The sequence below is a fragment of the Diabrotica virgifera genome, chromosome 5 (assembly GCF_917563875.1).
Source record: "Diabrotica virgifera virgifera chromosome 5, PGI_DIABVI_V3a".
NCBI lineage: Eukaryota > Metazoa > Arthropoda > Insecta > Coleoptera > Chrysomelidae > Diabrotica > Diabrotica virgifera.
Window position 1 is genome coordinate 180803666 of NC_065447.1, and position 22886 is coordinate 180826551.

At 35.5% G+C, this 22886-nt stretch overlaps 1 protein-coding gene across 2 annotated transcripts; it reads left to right on the forward strand.

Annotated features, from left to right (window-relative positions):
- Positions 1–1968: 1968 nt before the first annotated feature.
- LOC126885230 (uncharacterized) lies at positions 1969–12296 on the forward strand. Of its 2 annotated transcripts, XM_050651694.1 has the most exons (4): positions 1975–2643; positions 2706–2906; positions 2969–3094; positions 6702–12296. In XM_050651694.1, exons 1-4 carry the CDS (start codon positions 2025–2027, stop codon positions 8411–8413), a joined length of 2658 nt encoding a protein of 885 aa, XP_050507651.1. In that variant the 5' UTR covers positions 1975–2024; the 3' UTR covers positions 8414–12296. The 2 variants fall into 2 exon arrangements, with proteins under 2 accessions (XP_050507652.1, XP_050507651.1); XM_050651695.1 differs by lacking the exon at positions 2706–2906 and having other exon boundaries at positions 1969–2643.
- Positions 12297–22886: the final 10590 nt, after the last annotated feature.

Consider the following 22886-nt stretch of genomic DNA (forward strand, 5'->3'; position numbering starts at 1 on the left):
TTGCCACAAAAATAAACCACAAATTCACAGATAGGCATAGACATGATTACAAAATCATTGAATATTCAAGGTACTTACCAGTAGAGCTTCTTCAAGTTGTTAATCCCGTTTTACAACGGAATGCTTACTTTGCCCATCCCGAAAATTTACTTTTGGCTATGGTAACTGATGACAGAAACCATATCCGAGAGCTGGGCTTTAGGCGTATCATGAAGGAAAAGCAAGCAATATCTGAAAGTGACCCTATCAGAATCTTTAAATCACCAAACTTAAACTTTGAAGCTAAATAGTATTACGAAATTATCAAATGTAACACCAGTACACTGACTCCCTCTACTGCTAAGAACATTGACTAATGAAGAGATAAAACAGTATGTGAGCAATGACTTCAAGACTGTTATGAGTATAGATACTTTGCCATGCCATACACAGGCAGTTGAAAGATGCGTTAAGCTAGTGACCATAGCTTCAAGTAAAGTGTGTGGACACAGTTCCAGAGACTATATTTATTAGAACCACATTATTGCAGCGCTCAGCGATGCCAACGATTAAAATCAACAACAACTGGTAGTCTTTCACAATTAGCCTTTCCAATCGGTCCGGATATCCTATAGTGACTGTTGTATTTCCATCTAAGTGTTGGAAAAGGTGGCGAAATGGCAGTTCGCTGTAATGGAGAAGAGAAATACTCCATTGTAGAGGTCTTCCCACATGTATCTCTATTTGTGGCTGCGCGAGCTTCGCTGGCATTCGTCACTTTCGCCTCGCCTCTCGGTAGTCTGCTGTTTTTGACGAAGCTGCGCGACCTAATTCCACTTGAATATCAAAATGTATCTTAGATGCTTGGATTTTAAATATATTATTGTAATTGAATTAAACTATAGCATCTCTAAAAGTCGTATGATTAAATTGTACTAATCAGTCAAACTTTGAAATTTTGCAAAAACTACTAATTTTACTCATTTTGTATTACGTTGCGCGACCGGAAGATATGAAACAAATGCATAATAAGTGCATTCATATTGATTTTACATACTTTTAGTAGTTAATTCATGGTATAGGAACGCAATTAAAACCATCTGGTCTGTTTAAAATTTTTTTTGAAAAATTAAGGTTTTTCTCAATTTTTGCTAACTTCGATGGCATTGCGCGACCGGAAGACCAATTAATAAAAAAATAATAATTAGTGCTTTTTTCAAGTCTACACCAATGGCAACTCTTGCGCACGACGAAGAATAGTGTGGATATAATATTTTATCATCCGATTTCCGATCTGCAGATTGAGTCTTTCGTTGCTCAGAAATTTCGTCATCTGCAGAAAGGCTGCTTTTGTTTGCGTAAGTTGTTCAAAACTTCTCCGTTGATAGATGAACCTTCTATTGAATCTGAAAGCGCTTCTTGAAATACCGCTTCACTGTAGACATTGAAGAGTACTGGGGACAGCACGCAACCCTGACGCAATACCAAATAGTTTACCCCTATTGAACTCTAAATCGTTAGTATAATTTTCAATACAGTTAAAAGTCTTCTAATTACGATTATTAACGTTAAAAATTTGGTCCAGAAATACTTTCATAGGTCTAAAACTTTTTATAATGCTTCGTAAAATGAACGAAATTTATGACACGGAAAGAGTTTATCAATGAAGTTAGATCATTATTCGTCTGTTTATCTATATAAATGGCGTACCTTATATTCTTAACCCTTAAGTACTAATACACCGTCTCTCAGACGGCATCGTTTGTTGAAAGTGGGATATTTCCCTTCCTAGAAAAATTTGAAGGTCATCCGTTTATGACTTTTCAAGTTGGGTTGTTATCACAGTAAAAACCAACATAGTAATGTAAGTAGGATAGGAATAGCGATCACAATGTTCTGCTTGTGGGCGCGTCCGCTTAGCGGTGCTAGTAGTCATGACATGACAGTAGAATGACATGACGCATGACATGACTTCGTTGCGCATGACACATTTGCTGGCGGGATTTGTTGATTTGCTATCACAATTTCTATTGTAATATGTACGCATGTACGCCATTACAAATTGCTTTGTGTTGATTTTGTCTTGTTTTGTTTTTTTAAAAATTGAGCTAAGACAGAGTTTTACCATTATTGAAATGGAACAACATACAACAAGACTTAAAAAATGTTGCGTTCCTGGTTGCACCGATTCAACAAGCAAACGATTTCGTTTTCCAAATCCACATGATGCGATGGACATGTTTTTGGAATGGTTGAAACTAATCAAAACGAATCGATTAAGTAAGTATACACCACTACGTGTTTACAAGAATTTTTGTATTTGTTCTAGGCATTTTAAAGAAGAAGATAGGGTACCAGACGTGAAATCTGGAAGGAGAGGAATTATCAAAGGGGCCATCCCGCGCTTATTTTTACCGCCACAAAGTAAGAAATGTACCTCAGATTATCAGGATGAAGAAAATTATTTAGGTTATGTCAGGCCTTCTACTTCCCAGCAAGACAGAAATATGGAGCAAGACAGAAATGCCAGGCCTTCTACTTCCCAGCAAGATTTATCTAGTAATATGGAGCAAGACAGAAATGCCAGACCTTCTACTTCCCAGCAAGACATAATGGAAAGAGATATTGAGGAAACTCCAGCCAAAAAGAGGTTTATTGATCATGGTAATATATAAAAATGTGCCTTAACTAAATTCTTAATTGTAATAATATTCTTATTTATCTAGATTATGCCAAGTCTCCTACTTCCCAGCAAGACCTATCTGATAATATGGACCAAGACAGAAATGCTAGGCCTTCTACTTCCCAGCAAGATTTATCTAATAATATGGAGCAAGACAGAAATGCCAGACCTTCTACTTCCCAGCAAGACATAATGGAAACAGATATTGAGGAAACTCCAGCCAAAAAGAGGTTTATTGATCATGGTAATATATAAAAATGTGCCTTAACTAAATTCTTAATTGTAATAATATTCTTATTTATCTAGATTATGCCAAGTCTCCTACTTACCAGCAAGACCTATCTGATAATATGGAGCAAGACAGAAATGCCAGGCCTTCTACTTCCCAGCAAGACTTATCTGACAATATGGAGCAAGACAGAAATGCTGGTGGTAAGTAATTAATTATTCTAATAGTAAATACCCAAGGGTGGGTCTAACCCTTAAATGCCCAAGGGTGGATAAAAAGTCCACTTAATGTACATTCCCTTGTAACATATTTATTAGGTGTTCCAAAATTTTTCAAAAATTATTTATTGTTAAAAAGTCTGCCCTATATGGAATGTAAATTGGGTTCTACCAATATTTTTGAAAATAAAAGTAATATTTTTAGTTAAATATGGGTGGGCACAAAATGTCCACCCTGGGTTGGTAAAACTTATTACTAAAGGTTTCTGTATAATTTCTCGTTGGCAGGAACATAATCCACATAATTATTGACTTACACTTACATAATCGACACAATTATCTGCCACACTAATGAGAAGGCTGAGAGGAAGAATGTGGAGAAAATCGACAGATCTGAATTACTGATTTTTACTAGTATTTTAATTTTGATTTACATTGTAATTTTGTTGAAGGTTTGTACTTATATCGTTTATATTAATATTTTAGGAAATGCTGTGTCTACTAAGCATAAGATTCTTAAGTTTAATCCATTTGTAACAATTCTCAGTATTACAGTAAAACCTGTCAGTAACGGCCACTAAAAATGAAAGAACTATTGGCTGTTATAGCAAGGTGGCTGGTATTACCAGTTTTTGTAGTCTACATATAACGGTTTGGGGAATTTTTAAACTGGTCGTTAGTACAGGTGGTCGATTTTGGCAGGTGGCTGGTAACATAGTTTTTACTGTAGCTATTTTTTAGGTGGACATTTTTTACCCACCCTTACGCATACATGGAACCTACATAAGGTTTAGGGTTAATAGAGAGTTATCAAGTAAAATTCTATCCATCCGTTATTTTGACACGTAAACGCTATTTTTATACGGTATAAGTTTTAACGTATATGTAATTTTAGAGTTATCAAGTGGTAGAATTTGTGCTTGACGTTCACGTTAAAAGTTGGTAGCTGTCAGTCACTAAATGTTGTATTTGACAGCAATATAATTAAATTTGTTTAATTTTTTTTCTATTTTTGGTTTGTTTTACCCAAGATACATATGGGCGCGTTCACCAGATGCAAACGTTGGCAATCAGTTTGCGCTTTATGGTTCTGAACGACTTGCTAACGTCAAACATGTTTGGAAAGCGGTTGCCATTTTTGCAAACATAAGATATTTAAGTTGAACTTTGCAAACGTGTTGAACATTGAAAAAATATGGCGGGAATTTAAATTGTATATATTGTTCCGTATTGACAGTTCATTGGTTGGCACACAAAACTGTTCTTAACCTAAACTCAATGTAATTATTGATTTTTCTTATTTGTTTTTTGTCGTGATTTTGAGGTAGTATAGTATTTAAAGACATTCATTAGATTAATTATTTTATAAACTTTACGTTTTTGGTGATTTTGAGTGCTGACAACGTGCCTGTGACTTGTATAGTAGTGAACTGTGGAGGTCCAACTGATCGGGATAATGTTAATTTTAATTTGTTTTTTGTCCTGATTTTGAGCTAATATAGTATTTAGACATTCAGTAGATTAATTATTTTATAAACTTTACGTTTTTGGTGATTTTGAGTGCTGACAACATGCCTGTGAATTGTTATAGTAGTGAATTGTGGAAGTCCAACTGATCAGAATAATGTTAATTTTAATTTGTTTTTTGTCGTGATTTTGAGCTTAATATAGTATTTAAAGACATTCATTAGATTGATTATTTTATAAACTTTTCGTTTTTGGTGATTTTAAGTGCTGAAAACATGCCTGTAACTTGTATAGTAGTGAACTGTGGAAGTCGAGCTGATCGGATAATGTTAATTTTTTTCGTGTTCCCTTGTAGGGATTTTTATTCACAGTCATTTGTTGTGGGCTTCTGTCATGTGTCGTATAATCCGTTTATAGTAATATTATACACGATTATACAACATCTAACAGAAGCTCGAAACAAATGACAATCGATGAAAAGCCCTATTAGAAACTCATTTACGTTTCCTTGCTTAACTAAATTATCAAAAAACAGGACGCACTCATGCTAGGAATTATGGTTTTTATTAATATTATTACAATTATTTATATGTGACACTAACGTAACTAGTGACATTAATTTTAGGCCAATGTGACAAACTTTATTAATACTAAATTTTAACATTTATCCCCTATTTTGTTAAAACAATATTATTTTGTTTTTCATTCTATTCAAAATAAATGCAGTTTTGACAGGGAATTTGTTTTGTTATTTATTTATTCCATATAGACCTGGATCCCGCGTACCAAAAAAAGTTGATTAATAGCAAGCTGTAAATTTATTAATAGCTTAACAGTGTCTAGTCCGACAAACTTTGATGTATGGGAACACTAGAAGTTTTAACTGTGGAACAGGTTAAAAATTTGGAACGTCAAACTACGAAAATGTTTATGTAATTTGTCAGATAAAACTTCCAATTGATTTGTTACAATTCATTAAACTCTCATGCAAAAACCAGACTGGTGAAAAAATCGCCAACTGGGCATTTTAATGAGTAGAACACGAAGACCATGTCAAACTACAGGAATCATGTTGGTTAGTAATAGCAGTCTGATTTTTGCATGAGAATTTAATGAAAGGGTAACAGATCAATTGGATGTTCTGTCCGACAAAATATATGGGATGTTTTCGTAATCTGATGTTCCAAATCTGAGTTTCCAAACTGTTTCACAATTAAAACTACCCCTGTTCCAGTGCCACAATACATCAAAGTTTGTCCAACTGGACACCGTTAAGCTATTAACAAATTTTCAGCTTGCTATTAATCAATTTTTTTGGTACACGGGATCCAGACCTAATAGGTTTGTTCATAGTACGACACAAACGATTAGCAACTGCTGCCAACCATAAGATGCATGAGCAGTTAACAGTTAGCGTTGTGCAGTTAATAGTTAGCATTCATAGACTACGAATGCACATGTGTCTGATGGTTGGCAAGAGTTGCTGATCATTCTACGAACAAACCTATCAGTAAGCACAATTTGTGATATCCATGGGTAGTTACTAACCGAAAGAGGCAGGATTCGATTTTTAAAACATTTATTTTAGAGTCAAAACATAGTCATACCTTAAACGATAAATGTATATTATCATTTCAAGTTGATACTAATTACAAAAATAAATACACATTTAAAAGACAATACATAATTACTCATGATGAAGAAGTACATTATAATTAAAAATGAATAACCATTTTCATATCGCTGCAGCCCGTTAACGTTAAAATCAGTTCCGTTATTCAATATTCATACTGCGCATGCTCCATTGCTAAAATAACGTTACCGTATTCTCCTAGAGTTACTTGATAACTCTCTAATCATGTTTTGTATGTTTGCAAATATTTGTATGTTTTGTAATGTTTTGCAAAAATGTTTGAAATACAGTGAAACCTGTCAGTAACGGCCACTAAAAATGAAAGAACTATTGGCCGATACATAAAGGTGTCCGGTATTGCCAGTTTTTGTAGTCTACATATAATTGGTAAGGGGAATTTTTACACTGGCCGCTTTTGGCAGGTGGCCGTTAACACAGGTTTTACTGTAGTTTAAAAATGTTTTTAATTGTAATATTATTGCATTGTTATAGGCAAACAGCAAGGCAGGAAGGCAAGGAGAGGCATTTTAAAAAGTATACAAATTTCAAGGAAGCAGTACTTAACACCAAAGAAAAGGAAAATGTATACAAAAATTGTTGCATCAAGTAATAGAATTCATAAGTTGGCATATAGATTATCAAGTTACCAAGAAAAATTACAGGCTGCTAAACGTTTATCAGAAACAGTACCATTTAGAAAATTGGCTGAGCAGGTTAATCCATTAACATATACATTTATTTTGTCTCAAATTCGTACCCAACAACAAAAACTGAAGGGAAGAAAATTTACCATAGATGAGAAGGTCCTGGCTCTAACACTATTTAAAGGAAGTGGAAAAGGGTACAAACTGCTGTCAAAAATTTTTTCTTTGCCATCTAAAAGAACGTTGACAAATTTATTGAATAAGATTAAATTAAATCCTGGAATTAATGAGATCATGTTTGAGATGTTACAAAAGAGTGTCCACAAAATGACGCCAAGGGACCGGCACTGTGTATTAATGTTCGATGAAATGTTTTTGTCAACACGTCTACAATACAACCAAAAAGAAGATAAGATAGAGGGGTTAGAAGATTATGGTACTGAAAGGTGCCCAAATTTTGCCAACTATATAAATGTGTTTATGATTAAAGGTATTTACAAACAATGGAAGCAGCCAATCTGTTATACATTTAGTGATGGAGCTACAAAAAGTAGAAAATTAAAAAACTTGATAATCGACGTAATTAAACAACTGCAAAATATTGGATTAACTGTTGTAGCCACAGTATGCGACCAAGGAGGACCAAATGCAGCAGCAGTCAACTTATTAATTCAGGAATCCCGGACGGAATATTTAAGAATAGGACAAGACTATCAATATTTTGGATTTCTTGTTAATGGCAAAGAAATTGTTCCTCTCTATGATACCCCACACCTATTTAAAGGCTTGAGGAACAACTTATTAAACAAGGATCTACATTTCGAGCTTCATGGAAAGAAGGGTATTGCTAAATGGGACCACATAGAGCAATTCTACCAGCTGGATGCATCGGAGCCCTTAAGAATTTGCCCAAAATTAACAGACGAACATGTGTTGAGGAACAAAATCAAAAAGATGAAAGTGAAGAACTGCATGCAAGTCTTCAGTCACCAAGTTGGAAGTTTAATGGTGAAACTTGTAGAGTGGAAAGCTGAAGTGAATCTGTGTAGTGAAGTGGCAGATACAGGTCGTATAATTTTATTTTTAGATGAACTTTTTGATTCTTTGAATTCCAATCAGAAAACTGCTCCTGTAAGCAAACCTTTGAAAGGTGGTGTTACCTTAACATCAAACCATGATCAATTTTGGAAACGATCTTTAACTGTTTTAAACAAAATGAAATTCTTTGATAGAAAGAAACAGAAATTTGTTTCTGTACCATCATTAAAAAATTTGAATTTTACCATTCGTGGATTTTTATATTTAAAGAACAAATTATTAAAAACTAATAATAATTACTTACTGTTAAGAGCATTTCAGCAAGATGCTTTAGAAAATTTTTTCGGGTTAATTAGAAGTTATAGAGCTACAGATAATTCAGTAAGTGTGTCAGATGCTATAACCACCTTCAAAGCTTTGGTTATAAATAATTTTATGTCTTTCCATTCACCTGAAAGCAATTGTGAAAAAGATGTTAGTGAGGGAGCACTAGACACCTTACGTTTTTTTTTTAACTGGTGAGGTATTACCAGGTTGTACACCTTTAGTACCTGACCTTAATTATTCACTTCCTATGTCAGTTTCAAATGTTAAGAAAACTCGGGTGGGAAGGTGTACTGTAACTTATGTTGCAGGATATGTAGCAAAAAAAGTATTGAAGAAGGTTTCATGTGAGCAATGTAAATACAATATGTTATTTAGAGACAAGAAAGGAGATACAGAATTTATTGAAGCCAGGCAATATAATATGTCAAATTTAACAGTGCCTGGGAATTTGTTGACTCATTATGTATCTGAGGCCCTTGCAAAATTGTTTTACCTAATTCCAAGGGTCTGTCATATGCAACCTTTACACTCTATATTGTGTGAACAACTTAATAAAGATAAACTTTTAACATTTTCAGTATTCAATTGTAAAATACATTCAAATGTTGGTTCAAATCTGTGTAAATTTATTGTTAGACTTTCTGTATATATGTGGTGTAAAAGTGTAAATACAATTCTAAATGGCAAAGACCAGAAATTTATTAATGGTATAAAAAGTAAGTCAGAATATACTAAGACAGATCCTATAAAATTGGTTGCTTATAGAAAATATGAAAAAAGGAGAAAACAATTTTTTAAGGACCGATCATAAATCTGGACCTCAGAGGTAATCTACGCTATGTCCACATGGTGTTGTTTTGAATAAGTTCCTTTAATTAATCTATTTATTTTATTAGTTGGAATATACAAATTGGTTATATAATATCATTAAAATATGGTCACATTGTCTTTCGAACAATAATTATGGGATATATCAGATTTTTATGACATTCAAAGTGCTCTACTTCACAGTTGCTTGAAATGACAGAGTGTAGTTTACCTGCAAGGTCCAGAAATACAGATTTATCAGTTCCAATGTAAAACTAGACAAAATTGTATGTCATTGTTCTCTTCAATGAATTTTGAGAAGCTCCTTCATTAAAACTTTATGCTTATCATACTTGATACATTTTTACAAAAAGTCATCTGTTTTTGTTTGTAGACAATTTCCATTTACATTTTAATATTTCCATTTTGTTTTTAGCAAATAACATTTTGTGTGTTTTTCATTTACTGGACTCATATGAATCTCAAGCATTATTTTTATTGTTTTACATATCTAACGTGCTATGTACTATTTTGAATTTTATAATCAATTATTATCAAAATAGAAAGTAAAATAGTTAATTACTACAGTTATGAATCATATTTCATCACCATTTTGATGTTTATTTAGTTGTATAGTTATTTCAGCAATGTTAATAAAAACTTTGAAGGGCTGAAGTGAAAAATTGCCATTTTTGACTTATACTCTTAATGCATAGCACGATAGATATTTTCTACTTTCCCAACCATTTTGCTTCTCACAATTGCTTCCATCCTTTTCTATCTTGCGCCATTCTGATCCACTGTTTGCCTGCCACTGCTCTTATGTCATCTACCCATCTCTTGAGTCTTCCCATGCTTATTTCATCCTCCTTGGTCTCCATTCTAGAATTTTCTGTACCCACCAGCTATCATCATACCTGTGACTGTGAAATTGACTGTGTGACCGGCCCAACATCATTTCATTTTTTAAATTTGTTCCATGATATCCATGATCCACTCCAATTTGTATGTACAAACTGGTAGTATGCATGTGCTATGTATGTTTATAGAAATGGAGGTGCTTTTCAAGATATATGCTGGTTTACCAAAAGTGGCCCATGTCTGTTGTGTTATTTTAATTTCAGCATCCGGATTTGGTTTTCCCAGTTTGATGACATGGCCCTTGTATACATAATGTTCAACATTTTCTGTGCTATGATTTTGTATTGTTATGTTCGTCTGATTCTGGCTCTTTATTTTTGTTTTATTGTAGTTCATTTTTAAGCTTACAGCTCTCGAAACTACATTTAATTGTTGTAACATTTCAGTTAGTTCTTGAATATGTTCTAATAAAACTATGTTTTCAAATGGTTTAATTATGATACGTTGATGTTTACACATTTGTCCCATTCTAATTTCTTAAAAATATTTTCTGGAGTAAGGGGAATAGTTTGGGAGAAATGGTGCCTCCTTATCTCACTCTCTGTTGTAGATAGTTACATAGTTAGTACACTTTTATTATGCATTATATATTTTACTATATAGATGAATAATTTGAAGACATTATAATTTCGTATAGGTAATTATGTAGATACTTTTTTGTTTATTTTAATAATTCATTTGTGTCACATATAATTGTTAATATTTTGTTTAATGTGTAATTAAGACTTTAATTGTACTCTAGTTTATAAGAAATTATAGAGATTGATTTTATAATGTATGTTAGCATATTTTTTTTGTATATTTTGTATATTTGTCTCTTTCACTATTTCCTACTAACAAGGCATCATCAGCATACATTAAGCACCATGGAATGTTACCCTGTAGTTTCGCTGTTATCTGGTCCAAAACTAATGAGAAAAATTACGGACTAAGCACCGAGCGTTGGTGCAATCATACTTTCACATGAAATTTATGTCTCTCCCACACCTGTTCTAACACTAGTCGTTACTCCCTCATACATATCTCTCACAATCTTTACATATTCGCCAGGGACTTCTTTCTTGTTGAGTGCCCACCACAGAATCTCTCGAGGAACTCTATCATATGTTTTCTCAAGATCAATGAATACTATATGAGCGTTTGTTTCTTTACTCTTGTATTTTTCCATCAACTGCCTTATAATAAAAATTGCATTTGTTGTTGATCTACCCTGCATAAAGCCAAATTGATTCTAGGATATTTCAGTCTCTTCACGTATCCGTCTATCAATTACTCTTTCCCATATTTTCATGGTGTGGCTAAGCAGTTTTATAGCCCTGGAGTTTGTACATTGTTGTATATCGCCCTTGTTTTTTGTAGACAGGTACTAGTATACTGCTTCTCCATTCATCTGGCATTTGTCCAACTTCCATAATTCTATTAAATAAACCTGCTAGCCACCTTGTTCCTGTCTCTCCCAATGCTCTCCATACTTCCCCAGGAATATCATCTGGTCCTACTGCTTTTCCTTTCTTTATTTTTTGAAGCGCTTTAGCCACTTCCTCGTTTGATATTGTGTTGACCATTACTGTTACTGACTCCACAGGCTGTCTGTCAAATTCTTCATTTAATAAGCTGTCAAAGTACATCCTCCATCTCTTTTTGACATCCTTTTCGTGAACTAGTATTTTATTATTTTCGTTTCGCGATCATATCGTTTTGAAAATCTGTGTCGGATCTGGTTTCTTGTCACTTTTTATATAATTTTCCCTTCTTTTTTATTTTTCCTTGTACTTCGTTTGACCACCACCAAGTCTCTTTATCCTCGAAAATGTTTTCCTGACGTTTTCCCAAGTATTTCAGTAGCAGTCTCTCTAATACTACTGGCCATCTTGTCTACTATTCTTTCCCTGAATAGACCTTCTTTCTCATCTTTTAGCATCAACCACTTGGTGTCCAGCTTGTAATTTCCATATTGGATATATCCTCTCGCAGTTGATCTTCCCATCTTATTTTCGGTCTTCCTATAGGTCTGTTTATTACTGGCGTCCAATTTGTTATCTGCCTAATTAATTCATCCGCTCCTCTTCTTTGGATGTGGCCAAACCATTTTAGTCTTTGTGCTTGACTGAATCCCACAATGTCATCTCCTTCCATTAAATTTCTTATTTCGTGATTCATCAAAATTCGTATTTCTCCTTGATCTGTCTTAATTGGACCATGTATTCTGCTCATAATGTTTCTTTCTATTATTCTCAGTTTTTCTTCAATACTGTATATTAGCATATTTTTTTTGTATTTTTTTGCATATTTCTGTATATTTTGTTTATTATAATTTTAAGAATCAGATTAAAAGAGCTTGACAGATCTAGGTACTTTTTTGTTTATTTTAATAATTCATTTGTGTCACATATAATTGTTTATATTTTGTTTAATGTGTAATTAAGACTTTAATTTTACTCTAGTTTATAAGAAATTATAGAGATTGATTTTATACTGTATGTTAGCATATATTTGTTTCTGTAATGGGGGTAATCCCTTATATAACTAAATAAATCAATAATAAAGCTCATAACATTAACACAGCTAAACAGGCGATTGCAGGGACCAGATGGAAAAATGGCACGAAGAAGTATTGTTTGGTAGCCACATTGGATATCAAAAATGCTTTTAACTCCGCCAACTGGGATTGCATTATGCGAGGTCTTATCGAAATGAATGTACCGGCATATTTAACGAGAATAGTGACGAGCTACTTCACTGATCGACTTTTAAAGTATGACACAAAGTCTGGTCCGAAAGAATACAAAATCACTGGAGGAGTACCACAAGGTTCTGTACTAGGACTTTTAAAGTATGACACAAAGTCTGGTCCGAAAGAATACAAAATCACTGGAGGAGTACCACAAGGTTCTGTACTAGGACCTCTCTTGTGGAATATTATGTATGATGGACTATTAAAGGTAGAATTACCAAGAGGTGCTAAGCTCGTGGCATATGCCGATGACGTGGCTGTGGTAATTGTCACAAAGTACCTTGAAGAAATAAATCTCACGTTTGACATCATATTCGAGAGAATCTGCCAGTGGATGAATACAGTTAATTTAAAATTAGCTAAGCACAAAACTGAGGCAGTACTTATTACTAGTAGGAAACAGATAGAAACTGTTACGCTGACTATGGGAGAACATGAAATTACATCACAACCATTCATTCGTTACTTGGGTGTGATGATTGATACCAAACTAAGTTTCAAGCAGCAGGTAGAACATGTGAGTGCTAAAGCGTCAGTAGTCAGAACAACCTTGTCACGGCTAATGCCGAATATAGGTGGCCCAAAACAAAACAGAAGAATGTTACTGTCGTCAGTAATAACATCAGTATTAACCTATGGAATATCCATTTGGGCTGACGCCCTCGGAACTCAAAAATCACGGAGGAAGATTGCATCAGTGTATCGCTTAAGCGCATTGAGAGTTGCCAGCGCATTCCGCACAGTATCAGATGATGCAATACACGTCATAGCCGGAATGTTACCCATTGGAATATTAGCTGAAGAAAGGAAGACCCTTTATCGACAAAGAGATGAGAGAGATGAGAGAGGTGAACATAGAAGAACAGAACGCCAAAACAGCATTAGACGATGGCAAATACAGTGGGATTCCACAACAAAAGGCAGATGGACACATCGTCTTATACCACAGCTAAATCTCTGGCTGAATCGCAAACATGGTGAGGTCAATTACTATTTGACGCAGATGCTCTCAGGGCATGGCTGCTTTCGAGCATACTTATACCGCTTTAAACATGACGACTCTCCAGAGTGCCCATCCTGTCTCGGAATAAGTGAGACGTGGAACACGTGTTCTTCGTGTGTCCTCGTTTCAACTTGCTGCGAAATTATCATCAACCAACAAATAAGACCAGAGACTTTAGTAGGAACGATGCTTTTATCGACAGCAGCTTGGGATGCCATAAGCACCTTTGCGATGCAAGTGCTCCAGGAACTTCGTCGAATTGAAAGAACACGAGCAGAAAATAGAGACGATTAGAAGAAAACTTTGACACCATGAAGAAAGATTAATAAAAAAAAAAATCTAGACCCTCCCCCCGCGCAGTAATACCTCACGGTAGGTCCGCGGGGGAAACAGAGGCAGAAGAAAGGGGACGGGTTTTAGTCGGTATTGTAACTCACGAGTCCGACATACCAGGCTGGTCACCTAGTCCTGATGATACGTAAATGTATTTCCTACCTCTATAAAAAAAAAAAAAAAAAAAAAACACACACACACACACATACACACACATACACACACATACATACACATACACACACACACACACACACACACACACACACACACACACACACACACACACACACACACATTAGGGTAATTTGCGCCTAGTCACCAAATTGGGCTAAGCCTAGAGCGTGGACTCGGGCGCCCGGGCAAGTAACAAATCGATGATACGTCAGTTAAGACGTAGCTGACTAAAGTGCCTCACACGGTTCAGCATTATTCGGTAAATATTTCATATGAGGGTTCTTTATGCCGGAACTCTCATCTAGCAATCATTTTGATGAAAGTAGCTTTCCATAGCGCATCAGCGTGCTATGGAAGGGGTGGAGGAAAGCCTGGAGAGCATTGGAGCTCGAATGAGTGGTCCCTGATTTACTCGGACCAATCCTTCTCACCCCAATGAATTGTATGCTTGAATGGCCATATGGGCATGCAAGTCTCTACAGGTGGGTTTACTTTTTTTGCTTGCTTGCTCGTGAGTAATTCCATTATCATTTTGTAGGTCAGGGTGAATAGATGCCTAAGCTCAGAATGGGACCTATTTCCATGAGTGTAACGTGGATCCCTGCACAAGGATATAGGTGAAGACCAGAATGGTAGCAATCACTTATAAAATATATCTATATTATACTTCTGTAATTCCATACAAATTTTGATTGCTCAAATAATTTTATAAAGTAATTTACAGAATAAATAAGTTTTTAAGAATGTTTTATTTTTTTTTGTTTTCAAATGGACAAAAGTGTTTTAACGTAATGGAAAATAGATATAGCCATAAAATAATAAATAAACACTTATCTTGTACCAAAACGTATGAGTCTCTTTCTGATACATTTATATAATACATACATGTAGATGTTTTCGGCTGTAAATTCAAAAAGTATGTTTTAAATGTGAATGGAAAATAAATAGAGTCATAAAATAACAAATTAAAACTTATTGTATGCCAAAAATATATTTTCTCTGACCAAAAATATAGTGTACACTTATGCAATATAATAATGCATAAGTGTATAGTATATTCTTGGTAAGAGAATATATTTTTTGGCATAGAATAAGTTTTATTTGTTTGTTATTTTACGACTATATTTTTCATTCACATTCAAAACACACTTTTTGAATTTACTGCCGAAAATTCAGATCCTAATTTTTGAATTTGGCGCCCATACTACCCCACTCAGTTGGCTATATACCATCCCATTCACCAGGGGGCGCTCTAAACTAAAATTCAGAACATAATTTTTGAATTTGCCGCCTAAATTATTTTTGATTAACCTTAATAGCCAATGTTCGCAACGGACAAGGCAGTTAAATAAGAAGAAGAAATTTTTTGAATTTCCCGCCGGTTGGGCACATATTGGGCGCAATCGACAGATGGCGCCGAAACTCTCTCCCCAGATGTTAACACGGTACTTGCATTACTATGGGGGGTGTACTGTGGTTGTTATTTACTAGTATTGAATTCAGCAATTTGCTGCAGGTTGTTATTCGAAAGATATTTAGACTCAAAGTGTGATTTCCGTCTAATAGACGGGGTGTTAGTGTTTGTGCCCAGTTCGTCATTTAACATAATGTGCCCCAGTTCGTCAAAAAGTTCAAATAAGGGGATAAAGACTATGAGGAAACTCTTTTGAAATGACTTGATGAGGTAGAAGACGACGTAAGCGAAGTGGGATCAATTTGTGATGAAAATGTTGCCACTGACTACCATTGCTACACTGTACAAATTTTAGTGCCTGTCAGTTTTTTTTTGTTTTAATATTTTTTAAATTTTTTTTAATTTTCATGTTTATTACTCTTTGTTTAACTCGATTGTAAATTTTTATCAAAATTCTTTAATTTGTTTCATTTTTATCCCACTTTTTTTTCAGGAACAAAAAGTCACACAAACAATCCTTCCATTCTTGTTATAATGTTTTGTAGTTTAATAAATACAGAAAAACTAGATCAATTACTGTGTTTTTTAGATAAGTAATACTTTCAGTAAGTCATCGAAATATTTTTTTGCATTATAGTATTTAACAAAAGAAAAATAACCAGTAAAATGTGAAACCCGTCTGGCAGGCGGTTAGTTAGTGTTTGCGCCATTGATTTAAGATGTTAGTACTTAAGGGTTAATAGCTCAATAAAAGTGTTTATGCAATGAAGTCACTATTTCAGACATTGGGAATATATTGAGAAATTTTAAGACTTTAGTTGTCAGTACACCATTAAACTACGTATGTTTACTACTCTCGCTTCGTTGCTGCGGACCGTTAACAGCTAGTAAACGTTTTATTGATAATATTCTGGAAAGGGCCATTATTTTAAAAGAAACTGAAGTTTTAAGTACAAGATATAAGGTGTAATATCATAGATAATGTTCGCTTTTAGTATAAATTATGGTTGAGTTCAATAAATTATGGTTGAGTTCAACAGGTGTAACACACTGGAACTTTTTTAGTATTTTTGCTAATTCCTGGAGAGTATAGAAAAGTGTATCATAAAAGGGAATGTGTCAATTATTTAATATTTACTTTAAAAGTACCCCGCACAAACCTTATGAAAATTAGGTCCCAGTGGATTTAGTTCACACTTTGGGAAAATACTCTTTGAGGAATCCTCATAAAAAGTTCTCATGGACACATCTCGGAAAATTTTAAGATTTACCTGGTATTCCAATTCCCTGAGTTAGTGGTTCTGGCAACATGTAGAAATTTGGATTAAATAAAAGTACTAGGATTTTTTTCTGCCTATCCAATGGCGACCTTTACTTTGACCTTGACCTTCAACGGACGTCATCTTCTAGAGTTTCGAGGGTTTTTAACATTAAATTGATATAAACAGATTACTCATGGGTTTTTGGGATCGCTAAACACGAAGGTGCCATCAGAATTGACCTCCAGAAGACGTGGTGGCTAGGGCCACTGCAAGGGACGTCATCTTCTAGAGTTTATATGGTTTTCGGCATTTTTTGTGGTCGCTAAACACGAATATGCCACCAAAAGCGACTCCTTGAGTTTCGAGGGTCTTCGGTACTACATTGATTCGGTACTAAAAACGGATTACTCACAGGTTTTTGGAGTTGCTGAACACGAATATCCCACCAGAACAGACATAGGAGTACCTGGTGCCTTAGGCACGTCCTGCTTTGGAGATTCGAGAGCTTTCGGTACTGAATTAATGTAAACTGATTACTCACAGATTTTTGGGGCTGTTGAACGTGAATACGCTATTAGATTCGTCCCACGGAGCATCTAGTGCCTAAAGCAGATCTCCTTCTGTAGTTTCGACAGGTTTCGGCATGATTTGATGCAGATGGGTATTACTCATAGATTTTTGAGGCTGCTGAACACAAATACGCCATCAGAACAGACACCGGGGTACCTGGTGCCTAAGGCACGCATCTTCTGGGGTTTCGAGAGTTTTCGGTACTAAATCGATGCAAGCGGATTACTCTTGTGTTTTTGGAGTTGCTGAACACGAATATGACTTAGATAAAAGACTTTGGAGTATCTAGTGACAACGATGGATAACACTATCAAAAAAGAATATAGTAAATCGCTCTTAAAATAAATGAAGGAAAAACATTGTCAGATATAAATTGAGTTTTTATTTATAAATAATTGAAACAATTGAATAGCACAACATAGTTATTTTAATAAAAATTTACAAAGAGCAAAAAAAACTTTTCACCAATGTGTACGCTTTCTTTGAACAACAGCTTAGAAAACCTCCAAGTACTCGGTGTGTACCAATCCGTTTGCATCAAATTAGTACCGAAAACTTTAGAAATTCCAGAAGATGACGTGCCTTAGACGACAGGTGCTCCGGTGTCTGTTCTGATAGCGTATTCGTGTTCAGCAACTCAAAAAAGCCATGAGTAATCCATTCGTATCAATTTAATGCTGAAAACTCTCGAAACTCTAAAAGATGAATAGCCATAGGCACCAGGTGCTCCGTGGGTCGGATCTGATGGCGTATTAGCGTTCAGCGACCCCAAAAAGCCATGAGTAAGCCCGCTTTTATCACTTTAATGCCGAAAACCCTCGAAACTCTAGAAGATGACGTCCGTTGAAAGTCAAGGTTAATGTAAAAGTCGCCATTGGATAGCCAGAAAAAAATCCTAGACTACTAGTATGTTTTTTTGATCCAAACTTCTACATGTTGCCAGATAACCAGTAACTCAGGGAATTGGAATACCCAGTAAATCTTATAATTTTCCGAGGTTGTGCCTCTACAGGGTGTTTCATTAATAATTGTGCATATATTAACTGGAGAAACCTTAGCATAAATTACGAAGATTTAACCTAAAACACCCAAATAAAATGTGGTTCCTTACTGAGTTACAGGGTGTTTTATCTATAAATTTAGAAATTATTTTTGCTCAGCATTTTAAAACTATTTGAGGTATCCTTTTCATACTTTGCAGAAAGTGCGACTACTAGACACCCTACTAAATTATGATAAAAAAACGTTTCTAGCTACTACCAGAGGCGTACGACAGGGGATGGTGAATGGTTGACCCTTCTCAAATTCTACGCCACTGGAGGAATTACTATTTTAGTGCCATTTTTAGATTATCCAATACTTTCTACGTAAATGATATACTCTTCATTGGTAACGATAAAGTCATTAGTTTTCGAGATATTTGAAGTTAAATATGAAGCGGCACAGTTATTTTGATTAATTTATGATATGATTCATATAATTAAAATTTAAAACTTATTTGTATCCAGTACTTTAAAACTATTTGGCGTATCCTTATCGTACTTGGCAGAAAGTGTAGGTACTGTACACCCTACTAAATTCAGATAAATAAACGTTGCTAGCTACTACCAGAGGCGTACGACAGGGGATAGTGTTTGGTTGACCCTTCCCAAATTCTACTCCACTGACGAAATTGCTATTTTAGTGTACTTTTTAATTTTGCAATACTCTTTATGTAAATACTATACCCTCATTCGTAACGATAAAATGATTAGTTTTCGAGATATTTGAAATTAAAAATGAAGCGACACAATACATTAATCAAAATAACCGTGTCGTTTCATTTTTAACTTCAAAGATCTCGAAAACTAATGACTTTATCGTCATGAATGAAGAGTATATTATTTTCATAGAAAGTGTTGGAAAATCCAAAAATTTAACTAAAAGAGCAATTTCGCCAATGGCGTAGAATTTGGAAAGGGTCAACCATTCACTTTCCCCCGTCGTACGCCTCTGGTACCAGCCAGAAACGTTTGTTTAATATAATTTGGTAGTTTGTATAGCACCTAGACTACCTGCCAAGTATAAAAAGGATAAGTCGAATAGTTTTAAAATGCTGAGCAAAAATAATTTTTAAATTTTTAGACAAAACACCCTGTAACTCAGTAACGAACCAAATTTTATTTAAGTGTTTTAGGTTAAATCTTCGTATTTTGTGCTAAGGTTTCTCCAGTTACTTTATGGACAATTATTAATGAAACACCCTGTATATCTTGAAAATCCTCCATACGATCGAGATGTGCACATGAGTACTTTTCATCGCAATGCTTCAAAGGGTATTTTCCCAAAGTATGAACTAAATCCACTGGGACCTAATTTCCATAAGGTTTGTGCGGGGTACTTTGGTATTAGCTTAAAAATTGATTGAGTAAAATAACTACTTAAATTTTATTTACTTTCAGAACATGAAAAAATATAGTTCATGTAAATCCAGTTAACAAGGCAACATGGAGAGGAAAGAGATGATTGGAGATATTTTGTTCTTAGGATAGCACGTCAGCTATTTATTATAATATATAGTTTAATGTGGTAGAGGGCCTAGAAAACCAACAAACGTGGTCGGAAAAATTAATACTGAAGACTCAGTACTAAAATTAGATAACAAAATCCTGGAAAGGGTGGAACACTTTAGATATCTGGGTAGCTGTATTGACTGCAGGGTTGAAAGTGAAGAGGAAATTTCGACCAGAATATAACTTGCACAAAAAGCTTTATTAGCGTTCTGTATTGTATAATAGAAGTCTGTCATTCAAGCAGTAAAGTTACGGCGGTAGTACAGCAGTAAAATCGTGGCGCCATGAGAGCGACCGAAGGTGTCGAGGTGTACAAGCTCTCTTAATTCTTTATCTCTAGCTAGTTCCTTAGCCTCACTCCATGTCTTCCCTCTTTCTTTTAGAATCTCGATTATGCTATTGTTCCATGTTTTTCGTAGTCGTCCCCTATGGTTTTACCTATTTTTGCTCGCTTCCCATATCTTCTTCACATGTCTAGTCTCATTTATTCTCATCATGTGTCCCCACCATTTCAGTTTCTTCTCTTCTGTTTTATCCTTTAATGATTTTGTTCCTAGTTCTTGTTTAATGTCTTCGTTTCTTCTTCTGTCTGTTCGTTTAACACCCAGCACTTTCGTCAACTATTCCATGTCACTTGCTTGCAGTCGCTTTGTTTGTTTTTAGTCGGATACCCAGTTTTCTGCCCCGTACATTAAGACAGGTTGGTAGGTACACTGTTTGGTATACGACCATTTTTGTTTTAGTTCATATTTCTTTTCTATTCGAGAAGCTTTTGTATAGTGCATGATATATTATTATTCTAGTTGCTAAATTCATTCTGGCAACAATAATGTCTTATTGTCCCTTTATTATTCAAACTTATTCCTATATACATGTATACTGGAATTTGTTCGATTCTATTTCCTTCAATTTTAAAGTTTAATTGAGTTTTATTTTTTGTTACTACCATCAATAATATCAAACGCCTTTTTCATATCTAAGAATGCTAAATAGTTTTATTCATTTTTGACTATAGCTTTTTCAATTATTGGTTGCAAAGTAAAATTGTAGCCTTGTACACTATGTGCTGTTCTAAATCCACTTTATGCATCTGCTAGTCTCGGTTCTATCATATCCTTTTAAAAAAATAACAAGTCAAATAAAGTCCAATAAGTTGTTTTTGCCGTTGCGTGGTTGCATTGCTTTAATCTCTCGACACTTAAAAAAAACGAACTCATATTTAAACTTCACTATACATACATAATAATGGGCTGTAATCGTTTCGTGTGACATTTCTCAACGCCATAATTTTCTGTCCACAAAGGTTTTGTTAGAGATGTGTGTTTATGGATATTTTTGAAGTCAATGCTCCTTCCAAATTTCTTTTCCGCGATGGAGGATGGCAAACGTTTTTAGTATGTATTCTACGGAGCACACTGCGTGTAAGTCAGTTTATTTTTGATAAAATGTACTTACTTACTTACTTACTTACTTACTAGCCAACGCCCACCCTTGGCATGTTAGCCATTTGGTGGCGCGCTGACCAGTATAGACGAGCCGTTTCTCGTAGGCGATCTTCATCCTCCTAGGGTGGGTCTGTTATCAGGGCTGGACACAATGGGAGGTGAGCAGTATCCATCTGGGGCTTATTAAATAGTGGACAGTTGTCATTTTCGCGGACGCCGACGCGATGTAGATGTGAAGCCAGGTAGTCATGTCCCGTAGTTTTTCTGAATACGGCTACACTAATGGGTCTCGGCAAGTTGCGAGGGATTGGTGACTCTATTAGGTGGGTCCAAGATTTTCCAAAACCGGCTTGTATTTGCTGCTCTTTTATCTTTGCTTTGATTCCTCTTCTAATGGTGGATTTTGTTGATGTGTACGATTGGAAGCTAGGGGGCTGTGGAAGAGTAGTGCCTTCTTTTGCAAGTTCTCCGCCGCTTCATTCCCTTCAGCACCGACATGACTAGGGATCCATTGTAGAGTAATTAGCCACCCTTTTTCCAGCAAGTTCGATAGTTGAACGCGGCAAGATATATTGTCTTGAGACAGTCGGTATATCGATTTGTCGACAGGGCGAGGATTGCGGCTTGGCAGTCGATGAAGAGGGCAAATTTTTGGGGGTGTTGGACATTCTCAAGATTTTTTGCAGCTTCGTGTATAGCAGCAATTTCGCCGTCGTAGTTGGTGAGAGGGGCACCCACAGCTATGGAGCCTTTGAAGAACGTTGAGACATATCCTGCTCCTGTTCTTCCCGAGTCCGGCATCGAGGAGCCATCGCAGTAGATGTGGAGCCACTCATGCGCTGAGTACTTGGTGTGTATCGTCTCTAGGGCGGCTTTCCTTACAGCGCAGCGGGCCAGAGTAGTTTGCGCTGGAAAGGGGGCGGCTTCCGACAGGTCAATGTGGTATTTTTCCATGATTTGGTTTGCTACTGTAAGCGCAGTGGTTTCTGTTTTAAGACGTGAGGCTGCTTGTCTATATTTGTCCCATTTTTGTGGAAGTAATCGTCTCTGCCTTCCAGGGCTTCCACACCAGGTGTCTTTCTGGTCATTGCGAGCACATCGTTTATCATTAAGTTAAACAATTGACAGCTGATGACAGCTCCTTGTGGCAGCCCTTGTCTTTGCAGTCTGAATTTGGAACAGTGGTTGTTGACAGTTAGGCAGTTTTTATTCACTCATTTTTCTAGATTTTTCAAAGCCTGGTTCATTACTCCCTCGAGCGCTCTTACACTTCTACTTGATGCCCATATTAGGAGGTCATCGGCATACAGGAGGGCTTCCACACCAGGTGTCTTTCTGGTCATTGCGAGCACATCGTTTATCATTAAGTTAAACAATTGACAGCTGATGACAGCTCCTTGTGGCAGCCCTTGTCTTTGCAGTCTGAATTTGGAACAGTGGTTGTGAAATT